The sequence below is a fragment of the Molothrus ater genome, chromosome 5 (genome assembly GCF_012460135.2).
Source record: "Molothrus ater isolate BHLD 08-10-18 breed brown headed cowbird chromosome 5, BPBGC_Mater_1.1, whole genome shotgun sequence".
Classification (NCBI taxonomy): Eukaryota; Metazoa; Chordata; class Aves; order Passeriformes; family Icteridae; genus Molothrus; species Molothrus ater.
In genome coordinates this window covers 59,514,953-59,536,380 of record NC_050482.2, presented here as the reverse complement: position 1 = coordinate 59,536,380, position 21,428 = coordinate 59,514,953, and the positions used below count along the sequence as shown (strand labels likewise).

At 41.9% G+C, this 21,428-nt stretch overlaps 1 protein-coding gene across 2 annotated transcripts in view; it reads right to left on the bottom strand.

The window, feature by feature from the left end:
- Nucleotides 1-21,203, bottom strand: part of AGK (acylglycerol kinase) — a 37,058-nt gene extending 15,855 nt beyond the window's left edge. Inside the window, exons 1-8 of one of the 2 annotated variants that reach the window (XM_036401737.1) lie at nucleotides 20,886-21,203; nucleotides 12,264-12,303; nucleotides 8,044-8,123; nucleotides 6,713-6,788; nucleotides 5,260-5,352; nucleotides 4,310-4,342; nucleotides 2,268-2,362; nucleotides 182-251 (exon numbers count right to left, since the gene is read on the bottom strand). In XM_036401737.1, coding sequence (XP_036257630.1) covers nucleotides 182-251; nucleotides 2,268-2,362; nucleotides 4,310-4,342; nucleotides 5,260-5,352; nucleotides 6,713-6,788; nucleotides 8,044-8,123; nucleotides 12,264-12,303; nucleotides 20,886-20,986 — 588 coding nt within the window. In that variant the 5' untranslated portion in view covers nucleotides 20,987-21,203. Of the gene's footprint in view, nucleotides 1-181; nucleotides 252-2,267; nucleotides 2,363-4,309; nucleotides 4,343-5,259; nucleotides 5,353-6,712; nucleotides 6,789-8,043; nucleotides 8,124-12,263; nucleotides 12,304-20,670; nucleotides 20,750-20,885 lie in introns of those variants that run through there. The other variant, XM_054515020.1, reaches the window with a different exon arrangement.
- Nucleotides 21,204-21,428: the final 225 nt, after the last annotated feature.

The following is a 21,428-nucleotide window of genomic DNA, read 5'->3' as shown; positions in this document are numbered from 1 at the left end:
TTTTCTTCTGTTTAGACTGTCTGATGCCATAGCACATGGTGGAGAAATGACTGCTAGCAGAACTGCTGATATCAAAACTAAAATTCCTAACAGCAAGACACAGAGGAAAACCATAAACATAAAAACATCAGAATGGGAAAGCTTTAGAAATGTTGCTTTCCAAATAAGTAGACGCTTTCACCTTGATCTGCAAGACATCAAGTGGAACTGTCTCTCCTTTCAAAATGGCCAATGTAGCATTAGTAATATGTCTGCAAAACAAACAGGAAAAAAGCAAAGGAAAACAAACAGGAATAAAAGAAATGAGTAAACTTTAAAATTACTTTTTTTTTCCCAGCAAATTTCACTACGAGTCCAAGTAGGGCTTTTTTTTAGCAAAAGTAAAAACCCCAGGGAAACGCGCTGCACTTCACTGAAATCAGAAAGCAAAATGGGTGGTTGCAACACCTGACAAAACCTAACAAACAGCAAAATACAGAAACAGCAAAAGGAAATTATCAGCCTAAGCTTTTGAGATATTCCTTCTTTTTGAGTACTTGAGACGCCAGAGGCCAACTGTGTTGCCTCCTGTTTCAGATACTTAACACACTAAGGATCCAAATCCGGGTTTTATTTTAGTGGTAGCAAGTATTACAGCCTGGGACAGCATGACTGGTCTCAACTCATGTGTCTGAGATTGAACTGCATTAGTATGTGTTAATTTATTCTGAAGTTTTTAATCAATGTAAATCTACCTATCAGCAGTGCCCATACTGTTTAGGTCTCCAGTAAGTTGTGGGCAGTAGCCAGGGCACTTGGTCACTTCAAGCTGTAAAGATTTTGTAACCAAAGTGTCTAAGCCCACTAGACAGTCTATGTTCAAACCTTGGAGCATATGCTTGATTGAAACCCCTTCTTTGTTTTCAAAGTTGGGTAACATTTACTTTCCATGCTGCAGACATTTCTAGTGTCTCAGCTGGACAAGGAAAATAATGCAGTTTTCAGATCCAGACCCAATATTCATGTGAATCAGTGGGAGAAACTGTCCTTGGTTTCATCAGGATTACAATACTGAGACAGATAAGGAAGCTGTTCTTCTCAGAGCCCATCTTCTCTCCCAGCTCTTATCTTTCTCTAAGACCTTTAGAGTTCCTACACTCCTAAGAGAGTGCTGAAGGAACCAAAGCCCAAATATTTCTTTGAAAAATATCACTTCTGCACTTCTTAACTCAGGCTCTGCCACTGGTGCGGGCTGTTAAGCAGCCTATTGACCAAAATACCTTCAACTTCTCCAGTGTGCTGCAGTCCCACCTGCACAGTTCATTACCTTGGCACAGGAAGATCATCCATTTCAAACAGCTTCTTTAGAACCCAAACATAAATTATTATTTTTAATCTGCTGATGACAGCCTTGTCCACCTTTCTGAGCTTCAAAGCAGTCTGGTAGTTTTAAGGAAGGATGTTATGCCAGCTGACTCATGGGGTTTAATGTATGATGGATACCAACAAGGGCTCCACAAAGAGAACAATGTTAATGAGTTACTGGGAGAGTGAGAGTGAAAATATTTCAGGACCAAGAAGAAATATATTTATTATTATAAGAGGAGAGGAAGGGAAAAATTGAAAAGAAATGAAGTGTGGGGAAAAGAAAGATGGACTCCCTTTTTTCTTTATAAGTGGACAAAACAATCCTGCAGCAAACTGAACTGCAAACAACAGATACCACCAGACTGGATCATAATGAGGATGCTGAAGAATTGGGTTGTTGGATTACTGCCAGCATCAGTCCCACCACAGGGAAAAGTCACCCCTGCCCTGCAAAAGTCAGTAATGGGATCCAACCTTTCCCATATTGCTGTATACCTTACTTTGCAGGTCCTAACCAGCCTATATGTGGACCAGTTTCTAGAATTCTTAGAGTGGAGAAGAGTCAGAAAGAGGACTTATTTTTGGCTTATTTTGTCAAATCCTTGCTATATCCTTGTCATACACTTTCTGCTATTCCTAAGAGGCTGATCCTTTTAATCCCTATTTAAACTCTGAGCATCACATGATCACAGAGAAATTAGCCACAGCAAATGATATCTAATAATACATACATTTCCTTCTTTTAATTTTTAGTCAGTTTTTGGAAGTCATTAACTCCGGTAAGTCCAGAGAATCATCAGGCTCTGCCCAGAGACTGCCAACTTCTATGTAACACAGAAGAAAAAGAAAAGCATCAAGCTACCAAGAAGCACTGCTTCTTGAAAACAACCAACCATGTTTCAGAACTACGTGATACTTACTGGACTTGATTTGTGCTCTCAGGGTACAGTGTGTGGCTCAAAGTGCAAGTTTTTCCAAGGGGTATGAATCCTATAGGAATCTTACTGAAGGCAGCCTGGACACATAAGGAGAATAAATTAACATTTGCATGAAGCTTCCTGCGTGGAGATCACAGCTGTGTCTGGCATCACCCCTTTGGCACTGTGCACCAGGCACTTCCTCACACAACGACTCAGAACATGGCACCCAAATCTGTGAAGCCACCACTGCCAACTGGGTACGAAAGAGCTCTCTGTGATCATTAAGGGCATTGTTACATGCATTTTGGCAGCCACATCCCAACTAATGCATGGATTCTGTCAGCAATCTGCCATCTTTCTTAATACTGATGGAGGCATCACAGGCTCTGAATCCCATTTACCACAGCAGAAATCCCCCTCTGACAGAGTAACCTTGCACAGCAAAGAGATTTTGTCACTTAAGGAAAGGAAATTAATTGATTCCTCTGCCATCCAAATCATGAAGCAGCAGAGGTCTAGTTTTTGGAAGTCACTGACTATATTATTTTTCTCTACAGCTGTACAGCAAAAGGGCTTGTTGAAGGAGCAGGTTATTACCCTGTACCTCATCTCAAATCTTGCTTTTTGAAGCGTGTCAGCAAAGCAAGGTAAGCTACCCCATACCCCAGTGCACCATGCCTGTCCTGGGGGATGCTGCCAGCAGCACCAAGACACAGCCAATCTGCAGCCACCTAGGAATTTCCCTCTCACTGCACACCCACGCCCTCTGCCCTGCTGTGTCTGTGTCACCTGCAGGTGCTAACAGTCTCAAACACCCTGCTCTCATTTTCCTCAGCACTGCCTGCAGTGTGCAGATGAGAGGCTGTTGGCAGCTCCTGCAGTCAAGCTCTGCTCCCCTGGCTGCTAGGAACAAGGCTTCTGGAATACCCTGCACAGGCTCTTATCCAGGCAACAGTGGTGTGACACCCCCAAGGGAAAAGGGAAGCAGGGCACAGAGAGAGGGAGCTCGAGCACAGATCTCTACTCCTAGGACACAGTGACATGATGGACAAGAATTCCTTGGCCAAAAACATGAAGTGACACAGTGGCAATACTACAATGCAGTATTCCACCCATAATTGTGCTGGATTGCAGAATTCCCTACACTACAAAATGATCCAAGCTACATCAAGATAAGAAGCCAAAAAATAAAGACAAACTAGCCAGTAAAGCCTCTAAACTTTGCTTTCACTATTGTCAGATTATAAAAGTCTCAGGATCCAACTATAATAATATTAGATTTAAAACAATGATGCACCAGAATTGATATAACTAGCCTTCCTTTAAAAATATTGACTTGGTTTCAGAGTCCCCCTTGTCACATTCAGACGCAGCAAATGTCTAAACAGATACAATTCTAGCTGCCAAGGGTATCATCATAATCTTGTCTGGATTGTTTTAATTGAGTTTTAGCCAGCTCCTGCCAGAAGGTTTTGGGAACAATGATTCCCTCCTTTCTTCAATAACACTGTCCTCCCACTTGAAGAAGAAAAATCTCTCTCATTTCCATTCAGAGTGATCCACCTTGAGAGGTTAAAATTTGCTTAGTACAGCCATCTGCATAGGTAGGTATGCACTGCTTGAAGAAACAGCAAAGCAGTCCCAAAGCAGTAGGAGTGTGACCATAACTGAATTCAGTTTCGAGCCTGTACAAACACAAGAAAAACATGTACTTCTGCCCAATGCTTCTGCCAAACAAAGTGGCATGCACAGCTGGTCCATGGGTCTTTGAAAATTGAGCATTTGGCTTCTCCACAATCCCTGCTCTGACGCTGGAAACTTCCCAAAGCCATGGCTTGGGAGTCACTGCATTCCCTCAGAAAGGGAACAAAGAACAGCAGGCAGCATTGCAGGACAGTAGCCCAGCTGGATGGCTGCACAGAAAGCTGGCTCCAGAGTAGTAAGCAAAGTATTTGCTGGAGGCAGCTGAGGCCAAGAGATCACAGTGGATGCATAAGACACTCCAAGAAATAAACACAGTTTTTAAAACAACAACTTCTCACCTCGTCTGCTCTACGGAGAAGTCCAGTTATGACCTGAAAAACACGGGAAATGCTCTAAGAGTTTTATTTTTCAGTTACAATAAGAACAGATGAAGTTCTTAACCACATTTAATCTCTGAGATTTAAGGAGCAGCTACTCTTTTATGGAAGGTGCTACAGTTTTTTACATGGGAAAGGAGGAATGTTCAGCCTGCAAACATGTTGGAAACAGCAGGTTTATGAGTGTGCCTGAGTACATGCTGGTACCACAACCAATGCCAGTGTAAATGTTTTAACACTGAATAATGCTCTGCATAATGCAAAACCAGCACTGGTCAGTGCAATTAACACAAGGCCAGAATGACCTAGAGATGCATTCTGATCTCTTTTCCTTAAGGTCACTGTATTCATTAAGCCATTGTCTTATGAAATCAGTAGTTAGAAATCAGGAACTGCTTGAATAAAATACAGTCTTGAAAAAGAGAGTATCCCCCAGTTCTGCTCCAGTCATTAATCATCTTGACAATAGGCATTTATTAAATAAGTTCCAAGCTTTGTTATCATTCCCACGTAATTTTTAAATTATCTGATTCCCACTTAGCAAAATATGCATTCCTCTTGGGGAGTTTATAGAGAGGAAGGAACTTTGAAAATCAAACCACTACAACTACATAACACAGAAAGAACAAGTTAGAATCATGTCACTCCAAAGAGTTTGCTCATTCCAGAATAAAGTTCTGGAAGACAGCTATGTCACCCCTTCTTTTTGTCCCCCCTCCCATCATCTCTTAAGACTAATACCAACCAGCAGAGTGTTCTGTCCCCAGAACATTAGAACATTTACTAAAAACACAGATTCTAACTGCACAGATCTCTAGGAACAGTTGTTATGATGCTGCTGCATTGCACAGATTCAATCTTCTTGCCCTCAGCCCAACCATGATTCTCAACAAACCAGGCTCCTGCAGTACCTCTTGGACTGTGCCATCTCCTCCTGCAACAATTATCAGATCTGTATTTTCCATTATTTCCAGAAGCTGTTTTGCTTGTCCCTCGTAATCAGTCTGAAGAAACAGAGATCCAAACATGAGCACTCAAATGACTATTTTTAGTATATCTCTTTCCTAGAAATAATCACCTATCCATTTGGTTAATAGTTATTTTTATATAGGCACACAGTACTGTATATTACTTACATTCAGAGTTTTTTTTTCCAACTTACAAAACCAGATTGATGCATAATATAATATGTGCAAGTAAACACACACACAGATGCGCACACACAGAGGTTAAATGAAATATCAGAGCAAATCTTACTCAGTAGATCTAGAATACCACAGCAACCATCTTATTTCCAGGTAATATTACATTGAAACAAATCCAGGAGCCAATCACTTGCAGAAAAACTCCCACTATTTTTTAGAGCCAAAGTGCTCAAGTGCATCTCCTGAAACACAGCATCAACTACACAAAAGGCCAGTGCCTGAAAGCCACTGACAATGGATTTAGCAGTAAAGAGTACTGACTTTTTAAACCATTAAAACTGTTTTCTGAAAAATTCATGTCTTTTACAGAGTCATCTCAGCCTCACTTCCTAGCCCAGCCCTGTTTTGCCAGCTTGTTGGGTCTAACACTACCAAGCATCAGTTTTAAGTCTTACAAAATGATTTCTTCTCTTAGGGTGGGACTAAGTACATTTAATGATCAGAGAGAGAGAGTAATAAAAAGAGCATTTTAATACTAAACCTTGTGGAAAAGATTCCAAGACAGAAAGACGCATATCAGAGTACTCTGCTGTTAGGACACACTGACTATTAAGCAATCCACATATCACAGCCTCAAAAAAACTGCAGAAAGAGCAGAATCCCTTCAATGTTTCCTTGTTCTTCTCTTTCCAAAGGAAACCTGTGTGTTTATTCACACCATTTAGAGCTCAGTGTTCTGTTTTCGTGGTGAGAACGTTGAATTATTTGGAGAGACACAGAAATAATTTCAGTGTAAAGATAAAAGGTTATTTTTAATTAATCTGAACAGTTCAACTGGATGTCAAAATTCCTCACTTTTCAATTCTTCAAGTTCAGGCAGAAATGACAAATTCAACAGCAATGGGCACGCACCACTAGCCAGCACTCAAATATTTAGAGTTTTTTCTCAAACATGAATTATAGAAGGGCTGCTTGAGACAGACAAACAAGCATATGTACTGCTTTAGTTGAAAATTAAAACCTCGCTACACTGTTTGAAAACCAACTGTGAATTAAAAATATTAGGTGTCGGCCTAATATCACAGTATTTCTTTCTTCCTGTAAGATGTCTACAGGACAACTGAGAATTTCAAATGCATATGGATTTGAATTTCAATTCTTCAAGAGGAGAAAGAAGAGAGTCAATATTTCTACTGTAGCAGGACGTATCAGTTCTTACCTTAACCACAGTTACATCCAAGCCAGATAAGTGCAAGATTGGTGCAGCATTCTTTTCAAAAAGGTTCCCAGCTTTGCTAGAAATAACAGAGTAAAAACTGTTTAATGATGCCTGAGGCTGAAAAAAAAAATTAAAAAGGAAAGAAACAAATGAATAGCAAGAAGAAACCTACTTAAAACCAAGCATTCAATCTCCACAATCAGTCACTCAACCTGACAGACAGGAAAGATGAGATTTCGTGTGGTTCAAATGCATTACATTTCCAGTCTCATATCTCAGATGTCAGGGTTTTGTTGCAGTTTTAATAAGTGCACAAGAGGCTATCTAACTTTCGCCAAATATAATTTTAAAAATCCATTAAAACAAATTAAGACCTCCAGAAAGAAATTTATTAGAAAATTAATGACTTACAAAGCACTAGCCTTTAGGACCACAAAGAAGCCCATGTGGGCTTTAAGAACTAATTTTTAAAAACCCGATTATTTATTACTACATATTATTTAATAAGGTTAGAAGCGAAATGTTGACTTTTTTTTGTTGTAGACTGATAATTTTATGCCTGTCATTGCATAACAAAGAATTATATCACTAACTATAAATTGTTTACAAGTAGAAACATCAGACTTGGTCAATACTATGCATTTTCCAGACTCACAAGAGCACGTGAGTCTGAGCACTTTCATGTCAGCTATAATATTCCCCTCATATTGGTAGTAATAACTCTGCCCCTCCACAAAATGCAACTATTCCAAAGCTTATGTGATCAGCAGAAACAGACATACATCACATCCAAGATTACGGTTTTTCTGCTAACGAGCATGTAAAAATAGCAGCTGACCTCTTCCAGGGGTCTTGCTCCAAGCCCATATTTAGCCTCTCAGTTTGTGGGCACATCCCTTTCAAGGGCAGGTTCCCACAGAAGTAAGATACCTTCTTGCCAACTTCAAGTCTTGAGGCAATCAAGGTCATCTCTTACTTCTATAGTTTTTGAGGATGGAAACGTATCACATGCAAAAGTTTGGAAGGAATACAAAGGAATTCTACATACGAGGGAATGACAAAGGCCGAAACACAGGATTAAAGAAAAAACAAAATATACATATATACTTGTGTGTGTTTAGAAATAATTCTTCCACCTCTAGCAACTAATTCTATTTCTCATCCCAATATTTTTGGTGAAATAAAGTTTGGCATAGTTACATAGCACCAGCTTGGCATCAGAGGGAGGCAAAAATGAGCTCAAAAATCTGGCTGGCTTTTATAGTGGATAGCAGAGCAAAAAATGCAGAAAGAGTGCCTCAAATGAGAGTGCTGGGAAGGGGGAATTTTACCCTTTGCAAGCTGCTGGGTTGAGGAAGACTGTTGCTTTCTTCAATGGCATAGTGGCAGGCATCAGCTGGTTGCCAAAAGCCTAAGGAAGAGAAAAAGAGCAGGGCTCAGTTTATCTTTTAAGCAGACTGCTAAAACAGTTCCAAATAATGCATCTCTACAAATGTCAATGGGCTTTCAAGCCTCATGACATTCAAATTACTTCCATCTTCAGCCATTGGACAGGTCTCTTATTCAAAGACCCACACTCTTAGCAGCAGCTCACATCACTGTCATAAGTACTTTTTAGCTCATTTTTACAATTCCACCACCATTTCATTTTTGTCAACCTCTGGTTTTCTGCAATGGGCAGAAATCCACGGAGCTCTCCTTGACTCCAAGGTTACTGGATTTTCTTTCTTTAGGTAATTCTCGTACACCTGCCAGCCACCTTCTTTCTGCATTCTTTCCAACTTCTGAACTTTAATTTCTCTATCTATTCTACTCATTTTAGTATTTTGTATGCTTCAGTTTTTGAAGACAGGAAAGATAATTACAAAGAGAACCCACCATGACCTATAAGCAAGTCCACTGTTTCTTACACTTTTTTAAAGCTAATCTCTCTCTCTAAAAATCATTAAATTCCTCCTCAACTTTTAATCCAATTCTGAAGTAGTATCTCAATTTTAAATTCTTTGAGAGTTTCTCCACAAAGCCTCTTGCACTTTGGACCTATTTCCAAAGCTCTTCAGCACAGGCAAGGAAATGCAAAGCTTCCAGACACGTTACATCCTGCTCTATAAGCTTCTAGAAGGTCACTTAAAGGCATCCTCACTAACACACCAAATCAAACTGGATTTGAACACAAGGAATACAAGGTATCCAGCAATACCATCCAGAAGCCCCACAAAGAGAAGGAACCAAAGACTACCATGCTGAACATGGCCCAGCCAACTGTTCCTGGCTTTTTTTTCCCCTTTCCCTTGGAAGTTAACCCCCTAGCAGGAATTTTAATATTGAAGGAGGTGATATTGTACACAAAACCCAGTACATTTTAGTGGCTGTTAGCTTCTTAAACTCATTATTAATTCCACGTGCAAACCTTGCTCAGGGAACTGTTATCTTATTGCAGGGGTTCCATACTGTTGTCCCCTATCACAAGAGTTCCATACCTTCTTGGTATTGCTCGTGGGCAGCTCCTCAGAGCACTGACTCTTTCTTCTTCACAAAGCAGCCACTGACTCCGGTTCCCTTCTCACCCAGCCACTCCACTCTTTTATAGCACTCTTCTTCCCATTGGTTACAGCTGTGGCCTGTTAAAGTCAGGCCTGCTCCTAATCTTTGATAATTGGCCCAGCTGCAACTCCTTAGGGGTAAGATTACTTTCTACACTGTCTTTATTTTCTTATATTCTATCCCCTACAGGAAACCTCAATTTAAAGAAGGGTACAGCTGGCTGTGCTGCTTAAAACATCCCAATTTCTTCTTCAGGAAAGAAAAAGCATGAGAGACGTTGCTGAGAGTAAAGAAATCTTCGAAGAAAGTGAAATAAATCAATAGCACTTAAGTTTTACTCAAAGATCAGCTAGAAAACAGACCAACTTATTATATTGCAGTTGTTGAGTGGGAATTGGGGAATAGGGGCCCTCTAGTATGTTACAGCTGTTAGAAACAACTAATTATTTGCTTAGGGGGCACAATATGATGTATTTGCATGCTCCAAACAATCTAGCAAGGCTCTAAACAACCCAACAAGGCTCATAAAGATTTTATTAGTAATGACATAATTGCTTCGTTATGTAATATACTTAGACAATTATGTTACATACAGGGGCATTTCTAAAGCAAATGCTGATTTGTAAGATAGGAAATAAAAAAATAATAATGCAATATTCTAGAAGTCTTTCAGAGCAGAACATAAGTAAAGACAACTTACAGTCATACCATAAAAATGGTTATTAAATATATATATATATGAAGGTATAATTTAGGCAAGTCAGTGCCTTTTTCACTTTCTGGTCACATGCATACTTACAGGTGTTACATTTCTGGACTTCTAAAATGACAACCACTATTCTACAACTTTGAAAATTCCTTTATACAAAGCTTTTATAGTGCTTTATGAATACCAGCAAAGAAACTACATTCTTTTACAGGAAACTATCCTTGAGTGAATTGTTTGCCAGCTAAACAGCACCTCTTTACACATGCCCAGAGTTCAGCAACAACAAGGTCAACCAGCAAGACTGATCTGCCAAGGAAGACTGAGTCACAGCTGACACTGACTTATCCCAGAGACAGAGGTGTAAAATGTTAAAAATATAATAAATGGGTTCTTCATTATAGAATCTTTCCATAATCATTTGCCACACCAAGGCTGTCATCATGAACTGATGTATTTAAATTCAGACACACATGGCAGAACCTTTGCATGAAATACTGCTGTCACGGATTCCCTCTCAGGCAGGCAGCTCCCTCACCAATTTGATAATGTAACAGGATTAAAAACCTAAAAATCCAATGTAAGAAATGGTAAGAACTTCACACACACTTCATTCAAGCTGAACTTTTTCTTTGGTGAGTTTTTCTCTATTTTTTCTGATACTTATATACAGCACTATAAAAGCAAGTAGCATTTTACAAACAATTTTAGATTGTTGTTATTCTGAAGAACATACCAGACACTTAATGCCTTAATGCAGTGCTGCTGTGTGTTTTCAAGCACTATTTGGCAATGACACATCAGTGAGAATGGAAATTGCAGCAAGAATTGATTACTAGGCTTTCTGGTTCATTCCTTTCTAATGCAAGAGTCTTCTGCAGGACATTTTCTCAGGCTTTAACAACTAAAATTGCAGGAAGCTCTACTGACAGTGCTTTTGTATTTTCATTTGTAAGAATAAGCCATAATGGAATAGAACCTGTCTCTAAATAACTGGATTTAAGAAATGGGAAATTCAGGATTTCTACAACTGAACTATCTGCTGGTACCAGTCTTTTCCTTAGCACTTACACCTTTTTGACAATACACACAAACCACTTCATCAGCTCCTTTTAAAAACTTTGGTTTAATTTGGTCAGGATGCTTCAAATACTGAGGTATTAATGGTTATTTTTTGTGATAGAAAAAAAACTTCTATCACATTATTATTATGTAGTAAAAATGAATAGTGAAAACATAAACATAAACCATTACAAGTATGGTTTATGAAAGCAGTATTTTCAGGGAAAGATTTTCCTTGGTTTTTCATGAGCAGTGAATTCCCTTACATCTATTCTGGCATGAAGACCCACTGCACAAGACAAGTTGCTGTGAAAGTCTTTCAACAGCAGACAGGCTAAATTTGGGATAATTCAGGTGCACAACACTTCTTCACTGAAAAAAATACTTTTCACCATTCTACTCAGGCCCCCGTACATAGCAATGATGGGAGCAGTGTTACACCCTGCAAAATGTCAAAGATCTGTCATGAAGAAGCAGGTTTAGAATAAACTTTATTTGTGGGAGGTAAAAACTCTTAAAATCCTACAGAAGTGATGTCATCCATGGGCAGCAGCACTTACACCTCCACAAGACTGCTTATTAAGGATGAGATTTCTTTGTGGGAATATTGCAGTATGGGAGTTTGCTGACTGCTGTTTGCCCATGCAGGACACAAGCTAAGAAATACAACAGTCAGTATCCTGAGAGAGTAACTCTCCCCCCTGAACAGTGGCCTTCTTGTCCCTGATCAGCAACCAGGCTGTCCCCATTCAGTTCCCAGGAGATGGGTCCCAAAAGAGCTGGGTCAGTCAGTCATCACAGCTGGCATCCCTGATAAAGTCACTCAGGGTCAAACAGACAAGGGCAGGGTCTCTGCAGCTGAGCACTGACACAAAGTGGTTTGTGCTGCTTCTGCCCAGCATCCACCCCTCCTGGTGGGGCTGGGATTTCACTCTTATCAACAAGTCACCTCCCTGACTGAAGTTTACAGGCACAGAGCAATTGCACATGCTGCAATGGAGGTCTGGGTACTCCAGCAGCAATTAAGATCACCCCAGGGATAATGCTGCCCTCCCCTGCAGCAGCAGCCAGTACACACAAGGGGCAGCACCCCTGGGCATCCAGGGAAAGAACACAGATGATGGCATCATTAGAAGGCTTGTCACGTAGGAAAGGCCCACTGGGAAAATCTCAGGAGCCCTGCACAACCAAGATAAGAGGCAGATTTTAATCAAATTTTATTACTTTAAACAGTATTACCTGGGCTTCTTGGCATGCAGCTCTTCGTAGCAGGTTATCACTATCAGGTAAGACAGAAAAGAGAGGGGACATTACGTTGTGTAAGTTTAAAACAATTTGCTCATTTTTTTTAAATGTAGGTATGTACCCTTTTTACACACGGTTTGACAACACTGGAACAGAAAAAAACCTAAAACATTTTAAGGATAAAACACCCCCATTGATGCACATATGCATATTCTTTTTTTCTGCATGTGCACACAAACATTCTTTCTACAAAAAACAAAAGCAGAAAACAAAGACCAGGAGGCCAAGTGTGCTGAGATTATGTAAGCTCTGGCACACTGTGTAACTGTGATTTATTTATTAAATTACTACAAAACTGTGCCCCAGAGCTCAGGTGTGGGTTTTTCCAGTGCTCTTGCTGCCTGGTGTTTGCACTAAAGATACTTACCATTCTGGCAGTGCAGAAGGGTTCTAGAGAGGACTTTGTGCATTACAACTGTGAACTGCCCTTTCCATCAGTCTGCAAGCCAAATACACATTAATGCAGCACCTCCCACTCACCCAGGTCTGAGCACGGCCCAAAACAGTAACTCAGAGAGGTGAAAAACATTCATTGCATTAAGTGAAGGGTAAAATCAAAAGAGAGATGCTCAGCGTTAGGTATGTCACAGATGGTCTGTTCAGAAATATGTTCCTGACTTGTCACTGGCCAGGGTATATAGACAGCAAGCACTGGAGACACAGCTATTGAGTGAGGAATGAAAGTCTATTCCTTCCCCAGCCCCAAAAATGCCCTATTTCACCTTGCAGACAAAATGCCAAGCACTGTTCTGCTGTGCCCAGTGTCTTGCCTGTCCTCTAGATTCCAACTCTCCATCCTCCAGCTTGTCCTTGCCTAGCACCTGGCCAGACCATATATTTTTGTCTCAAAATATCACATACAAAAACCCCCACTTACAGTCAGCATACCAAAACAAACACTGTACCAACCAAAAGGATTAAAGGCCAACCAGACAAAAACAGGTGGCTGGGAGAACAGCACACTTCTGCCCCAAAGTGTGGCTCATCAGGCCAAACCCTGCCATGGAAATGGCAGAAGAGAAGGCAAGGCAAGGCCAAACCCAAGTGCCATCTACTTGATTCCACTGGTTTACAGAATTTATCTGTCACTGGAACTACATAAGCTGCTCTTTTTGGCATCACCAAGAGATGCTGCAGTGCCATGAAAAGAGAAGTAGGGTGACTTCCAGGTGAGATATAAAATTGGGTTCTGTGAAAATAACTACACTATAAAAGCCACAGATTTATTCCTGGTAATAATGAAAAGACAAAGGAAGAGTTCAAGCACGGAAAAAGAAAATATGTGAATAATAACTCATCAGGATAACAAGTAACTGGAATGTCTGATGAAGAATTCCTCAGAGGCATGCTGTCATATTTGCTCCTTAAAACCAAAGGAGTAGATAATTTGTATTAAGCACCTGCAATATCACTTAGAGGAGCAACAGCCTTGGGTTTGACTGCAGTAATATGATGGAAATGCACCAGCTAAAATAACTCTGCAAAGTTTGGTGTTCCAGGCTGTGCAACAGCAGTGTCACAGCTAATTCCAGACAATCTAGACAGTGTGACAGGCTGAGTCCACACTGTGCCACTGAGGGCATGAGCCCTCACACAGGGACATTTTCACCTTCCTCTGTGACTACGTGTGGCCAAAGCAAATAGAAAATAATTGTTATTTCAATACATAAAATTGAAATATTATGGGATATCAAGGAGCCCCCATTATCAAATGATTGCTGCACAGTTGATGTCTTTGAGAATTGCTGTCCTAACCTTCTGAACAAATCCCATCCAAACCCACGTTATCTGTTTACTTCACATTGAAGCTATTTTGTTCAGAAGTCAAGCTCTGTCACACTGTCAGCCAGGCTGTTTTCCTGGTGCCCCCAGCTTTATGCTGAAGTGTTAATTGTCTTGAAAATTAAGTCCAGAAACACTTCCCAAATACAAGCTGAAAATACTGTATTCTCTTTCTCAACCTCAAAGATCCTCAAAACAACTGTCAAGGATTCACCCCAGTGAGTTTTACCCATGAAAATTAAGCTTGACAGTTTAGATGTCAACATTTATGCTGATTTTCTCCTGCACTGAAGCACTTAAAAAGACAGAAGAAGCCTACTTTGACACTTACCATTTTGGTGTCAAAGGAAAAGTCTAGATTCTGAGACTAGAAGAATCATTTACCACCCAGCAATTTCCAGGTGATTTGTCTCACTTCTCCAGCAGCACAGCACCCAGAATCCCACACCATCCCAGCCATACTCATAATGTTGAATCCCATAATTCAAGTGGGATATTTCAAAGTCCTCTGAATTTGTCAAGGATGTCCCAGGTTTGGTTTAAAGATGCCAGGTAATAGGAATTTTTTCATTTCCTTAAAATATGATGTCAACACTTAACTAGATTCAAACTCCAGAAAAAACAGTACACGTGCACTAACAGGGATGCATTTTTCAGAACAGCAGTCTCCCTCCTGCATGACAGCTGCTGCATTTACTCACCTCACTGGCTCACCTAAAGTACCCCAACTGGCCCTGCAAGTCCTCTGCAGGTCATACAATCACTAAATAGACTAGAAAAATGTGAAAACCAGCTAAAAGGTAACTTCTTAAAGCCTTCTGGCTCAGTATGTATTCATTCTCAAAATATGACTGCTCACCAGCTCCCAGAAAAGATGAGACTTTAATAACAAACGTAAGATTTTGTTGATTTTTTTGTACTTTATTGTCTACTATTAGGTAGTTACAAAGCTTTTTCAAGAATCCTCAAACATGAGCAGGTGGAGGCAGAGGGAAATTGCTCCAATGCTTTAAAGAATACAAAGAGATTTCTTCTGACTTGCACCATATCCACAGCAAACTAAAAATCAATTTTTACTTCACATTTCCCCTAAGGCCTTATCTACAGCATTTGGCCTTAAAGCCAAACAGACAAACAGTGTTGCATCTGCTGGAAAACTCAAGGCTGTCTTCCTGCTGTGAGAATTAAGCATCACACAGCTTACAGCTGGGCCAACTTGCTTAAGCAGTAAAAAATTGGGAAACGGAGAGGAACAAACAGTGGCAGCAGGGTATGGAAGAAAGAGACTGTCCTAGGCTGAACCCACAGCCAGAACATTCCCAGCACAGCCTCAAGGCCAGCAGCCACAGCAGCACAGACTCTGTGGAGAACAGAGCACCACACCAAAGGATGGAACCAACACAGAAGGGACACAAGAGTGACTGTGCAGAGCTCCCCACTCCCAGCCATGCCAGGCTGCCAGCACACAAGGCTCTGAGAACACAACATCTGTATGACCTCCTCTGATTCCTCTGCAACACCCCTAGGGCAGGACAGCTGGCCACTGCTCCTGTCCTGAACATTTTCAGCTGGAATAGGGCATTGATACTCTTACACATGAGCACAAGATGCACACAATTTAGTATGGATGCTGCTCAAGATGAGGCTGAGTTCTGTGCCTCAGAGCCAGCAGAAGCCAGGGTGGAATGATAGTTCCCATGATGAAAGTCACTCAGGGCAGCAATGAATGCAACAAGGAGAGGACAGTGAAGCTGAGCTGAAGCTGTTTGAGGCTCTCAGCTGCAGCAAGGATCTGTCTTAGATCCAAACAAAGCAATTCCCCTAAAAGTGATCACACTACAAATGTAAAGAAGCTCAGGATCTCATTCCAAAATGGGTTATCAGCATTAAATCTAAGACTATTAAATATACTCAAATATGAAAAAGTCTAAAAACTTTAAAGTTTAGTGACTGCATCAAACAGTTTTGTGAGGAGAAACTTGACCAAAGCTGTGCACACAGGATCAGTCCTCAGGAGCTATATCAGAACTCCTGAAAAAGATTTTATCTTAGCAGAGAGCTTTTTTGGCTGCTTCTAATACAGCAAGAGCACAGAATCCTCTTTACTGGGTATTAGCAGTTTACTTCCATCTTGGCCTTGGAAGGACATGAAAGACAAATCTTAGGTTTCATCAGCTTTACCTAAGACTCAGAATTTATACTCTGTTTTTTTGACAAAGTTTGGATGAAATAAAGTCAGCTACTCAGGAAGTATATGCAGAAAGGTGACAAAGTGAGTTATCAGCTGGCAAACACACAGAGACTAACATTCAAATTGTAGATAACAGCACCACTCAGGATTACTGGCAGGCAGTCAAGGGCTCAGGTGCTTTGCCAGCATTTTCTACTGAGAATGTCAATACTTTAATATATACAGGGTAAAACTAAGTATGTGATGAGTCCACAGCCTCAGCAGAATATCCAGTCTCCATCCTGACATGGTGATGTTCACTTATACAGTGACATCACTGTAACAGTCTGGTTAAATCTGACAATCAGTTCATCTGATGTCCATCATGCTGGAGATTTCATTTGTGCTGATTTGGCAGAGCTGGTAACTCACTGCAACCCCGGGGGCTACAAAGAACAGCTGCAGTTCAGTTCAGGAAAGGTGACCCAGGACATAAAGTTGAGAAGGGATTCCAAACTTGGTGAAAATTTTAGAACAATCAAATGGTAAAGAACAATCTTTATTTGTAATCACCCTCACCTGTGTATGTTAAGCAGAAGTATGTTCCTGTGTATGAGCAGACATCTGACAATCTGCATACCCTGCAAGCTCTGATCTAGGATATTAAATTAAGTGTCCCTTGTACCTGCAACATGATATGCTATAGACTAAAATGAGCCTAATATATAAATTCATGCAATCAAGACAACCTCACATGTAGCTACACTGATGCTACTTCTCAGATAGCACCAGTGTTTGCTATCCCAAATGCAAGATAATGGATCTTTAAAGCATATTCTTTTCTAAGAATAAAAGGGATTTTAAGATGCTTTATGGTTTTGCAAGAATGGCAATGAGGTTCTAGTTAACAGTAGTTCAACCAGACATAATTCCTATCATTAGAAACATGAAAAACCTTTGCCACCTCCTGACTGACAGCCCTGTGAAGAGGCACCTTCTGCACTATCCCATGCTCAGAAGGGCTGAATAACTCATGGCAGAGGGGGAAAAAGCAAAAGGTTTCCTACTTTAATTCTTCCTGCTCATTCAAAACTCCTTACTTTAAATCAGTCAGTATTTGAACCAACACCCCCAAACTGAAAGGCTAATACACTGATCCAGAAACTAAACACTGCAGGAAGAAAGTACCAGGACTAAGCAGCCCTGGTAAGACTAAGCAACCTTTACAGTTATTGCCATCCACAACCTTCAGACCAACTCAGTGATGATCCATCACACTGCAGTGCCCCGTCTTCCCTTTACACCCCAGGGAGCACAGGGCATCCACACCAGGCTCCACAGCACAGACTTCAGGGTATGCAAGGGGGACTCCCACATCCACTTCCAGGCAGGGAAGAGGCACTGGGAACAAGCCAGGAAAAGGTAACACTCTTCCTGTCCATACATCCCCCAAAGTCTTAAGGAAGTACTGCATAGCTCTTCTGTCCCTGAGAGCTGGGAGAGACTGACTAGAGAAGAGCTGCCATTTATCTATCTGCAGGACAGATTGTTATTTACAATAGCTCCACTTAATGCAGGCATCATGGCTGCTGCATCCAGAAGAAGAAGGAACCTTGAAAAGTCAAAAAAGCAAATCACCTTCTCCTGCAAGAACAGTATTTTAGAAAACCCACAAGGACAGAAAGAGGGATGCAGGATGGCAAACAAAAATTTTCTTTGGCTGCAAATAAATGACCAACATCAGCTACTTCCAGGAAGTCAGAGGCCAATCTGAGCCAATGCTGTGCTAAAGCAAGGCCCTTCATCAGGAACTTGTGATGCCAGAAACCAAAGCACAAGACCTCACTACACTTTAAATGCGTTCTCAAAGGGCAAATATCAGTCTAGTCAGGTATGGCTCATGCACAGCAGCTGAGCCTCTGATGTGGATAACAAGAAACCTCAGGGCCAACCCAGCCCCTACAGATCCTTCATGAACCTCCTCCTCTCCCAGTGCTGTCTGTGGCCATCTGTGCGTGGGGCAAAAGGCACCTCCTAGGCTCCCCAGCACAACTGGGACACAGACACAGAAACTGGGAACAGGGAATGTACAAAAAACACTCACACCAAAAGCCATCCCCACAAGCTGCAGAGAGGCATCCTGGCCTACTCCCTGCTGTCCACCTGCCACAAGGTAAGGTCCTCACTGTTCACAGAGTATCACAAAGGGCTGTTGAGAGCACCTTTGAACTTTTCTTTACACTCTTGCCATCAGGCTCTTGTCATTCCTTGTTTTTCTCTAACCTGGATAAAACAACTGCAAGGAATGGCTCAGAAATTGCTAAACAGCTGTCAGTGTTTCCAAACAGTGTTTAAAACTCTTGTGAAAAATGCATGTATTTTATGATTGGCTTTTCGCAAATATTAAAATGAATATTATATGTGTTGTGTTAAAAAGTAATGCTGTATTAATTCTCTTAAGTACTGTGTTAAATATACTTTTAGGTTATAAAAATTATTAAAATAGAAACTACGCTATGTAAGATACTCTTTTTAAAAGAAAGCACTCGCAGCAAGATAGCAGCTACAGGACACCTAAATCTTTCAGAGAAGAAGAATTTATTGCTCTCTTATCAGAAGAAATGAACTTCTTCCTTCCTCAAAGGCACTGTTAGGATTTGGAGGGAGAAGTTGATGATGACCAGACAGAATCTTGTATTTAAATGGCATTTATGCATCATGTATGAAGTGTATGGAAATGCAACAGGCTATTGTTTTTAAGGGTTAATCTTTTGTTAATGGGTGTCCTTTTTCGGGCTCCTGTTGCCCAGAAAAAGGTACCCAGACATCCATAACTCTTTGTCTTTATTGTCTCATATTGTCCTAATTCAGTTTGTCTAAATTATTATTACTCTAATTGTATTACTATTTTTATAACCATTTCATTACTATTAAACTTTTAAAAATTTTAAAACAAGTGATTGGTGTTTTTAACACTCTGAAAGCAGTAGCTGTGGCCTGCATCAAAGTCTCACTGAGCTGTCTGTCATCACAGGATTTCATTCCTTGCACTTCCAGTGCCTCCTAAGGAAATGCTGTGTATTTTCCTTTACAGACAACAGGGAGATTGGAGGATGGGATATGTAAAATTTTTCTGCCCTCAGTACATCATCTGGGTTAAAACACCATGCCTACACTTGGGGTAAACAACCCCCACACACCACAATTTAGATACCAAAGATTCCCTTTTTGGTTGTTTGCCTTTCATATTTTTCTCCTTATTCCCTACCACACCACCTGTGGCACGCTCCACATTCTCAGTGATCCAAACACAATTTCACCACTACCACACAAGAAATCAATGTACATTTGAACCCAACAGCACATGGGCACAGGAACTCCCAGACACAACAGATACAAAGGGGACACTGAGCCTCAGTGCTTCAGGTAAGAAGCAGGCAACTAAAGCAGATGTACTATGTAAAACAAAGGCTGATTTAATGCCAAAGTCCCTAGGTAAAAGGATGTGAAGAGAGCATAAAAACAACATAAACAGATTTATTTTCCTAACTTTTCCATCGAGGCTTTGGCAGCATTGCAATGTAAGCAGAAAAGAGCACTGTTAAAAACCTGAGTAAATAATTAAAAATCATTAAGACAGTGACAATAAGCAGCAGAACCAAAAGTAAAAGCTTTTAAAAATAATTTGGCTACACCTGCTTTTCAGTCAAACGCATTACCCATAATCCCCAAGGACAAGGATTAAAAGATAAACTCAGCTTTTTAAAAAACACAAATGAGGATTTTACTTACTGGAAGGGACATTTACTCCCCCGGTAAGCAGTGCCAATAACACCACCAGGTATAACTTAGGGAGGAGCAGCTGCCAGGCTTCTTCCAAGCCGGGTGGGTGAAAGCAGCAAAGACAGCACCGGGGGTGGGGACAGCTCAAGGCTGTCGGTGCCAGGGCTCAGAAAGATCCAGGGACTCTTTTTGTACCCTGTAGCCAGGGACTACAGCAAACAGGAGGAGGGAAAGCCCACAGGCACAGGACACCATGCTGGCATGGGCCACGCTCAGCACACCCTGCAGGCCTGGCTCCAGTAATCCCTGTAGCACAGGCTCAAAGCCAGCTGAAGGCACACGTGTGGCTCACGACATTCTGTTCTAGGTTAGAAGACAGAAAACCTCTCCTCCCCAAGAGGCCCCAACACCGCTCATGCCAGCCAGACATCCCCACATCCCCTCTGTTTAAACCTCCCGCCTGAACCCGCCCCAGCCCTGCAACGCGGCCGGCGTGGGAAGGCAGAAAAGGCATTGAGCCTCCCACGGCCCCGCTGCTGAGCGGGAGGGAGATCCATCCCCTGCTGCTCATTCATCCGGGAGGGAGATCCATCCCCTCCTGCTCACCCATCCGGGAGGGAGATCCATCCCCTGCTGCTCATTCATCCGGGAGGGAGATCCATCCCCTCCTGCTCACCCATCCGGGAGGGAGATCCATCCCCTCCGCCTACCGGGGCCCTACGAGAGCCGACCCCATTTTAGGCGCTCCCCCTCCCTCCATCTCTCCCTCCCGCCTCCCCGCCTGACCCAGCCCGGCCCGGCCCGGCCCCAGCCGGCATTACCAGTGCTTCCCATAGAGCCAGTGTCCGCCCCAGCCCAGCAGGCAGGCTCCGAACGTGGATTTCTTCCAGTGGTGCCTGAGGGCCGCCAGCACTTTCGCCATGGTGCCCCGCCGCGCCGGGGGCCGCTGCCGTGCCCGGCCCGGCTCGGCTGGAAACGGCTCCCGCGGCCCCGGCGTTCCGCGTACGCAGCCGGCCCGGCGTCACGGAAACAAACAAACAAAAAAAACAAATTAAAAATCCCGCGAATCCCAAGGAAAAGAGTTTTCACTCTTCCCAGAGTCCCGGCGCTCGCTGCCCCGCTCCAGCCCCCGAGAGAACTTGTAGCCATAGGCTCTTGGCTGCCGGCGCTGACGCTGCCGGGAGCACGGGCAGATGGAGATGGAGCGTGGCGAAGGACAGAAATGAATAGGTCTTTTTTCCACATCGATAAAAATATCCATGGTGTTGCCCCAAGAAAAAAAACAAAACCCAAGAAAACCCCAAACTTGCCAGAACCACCAAACCCAAACCAACCAACCAAAACACAACAACAACAAACCCAAA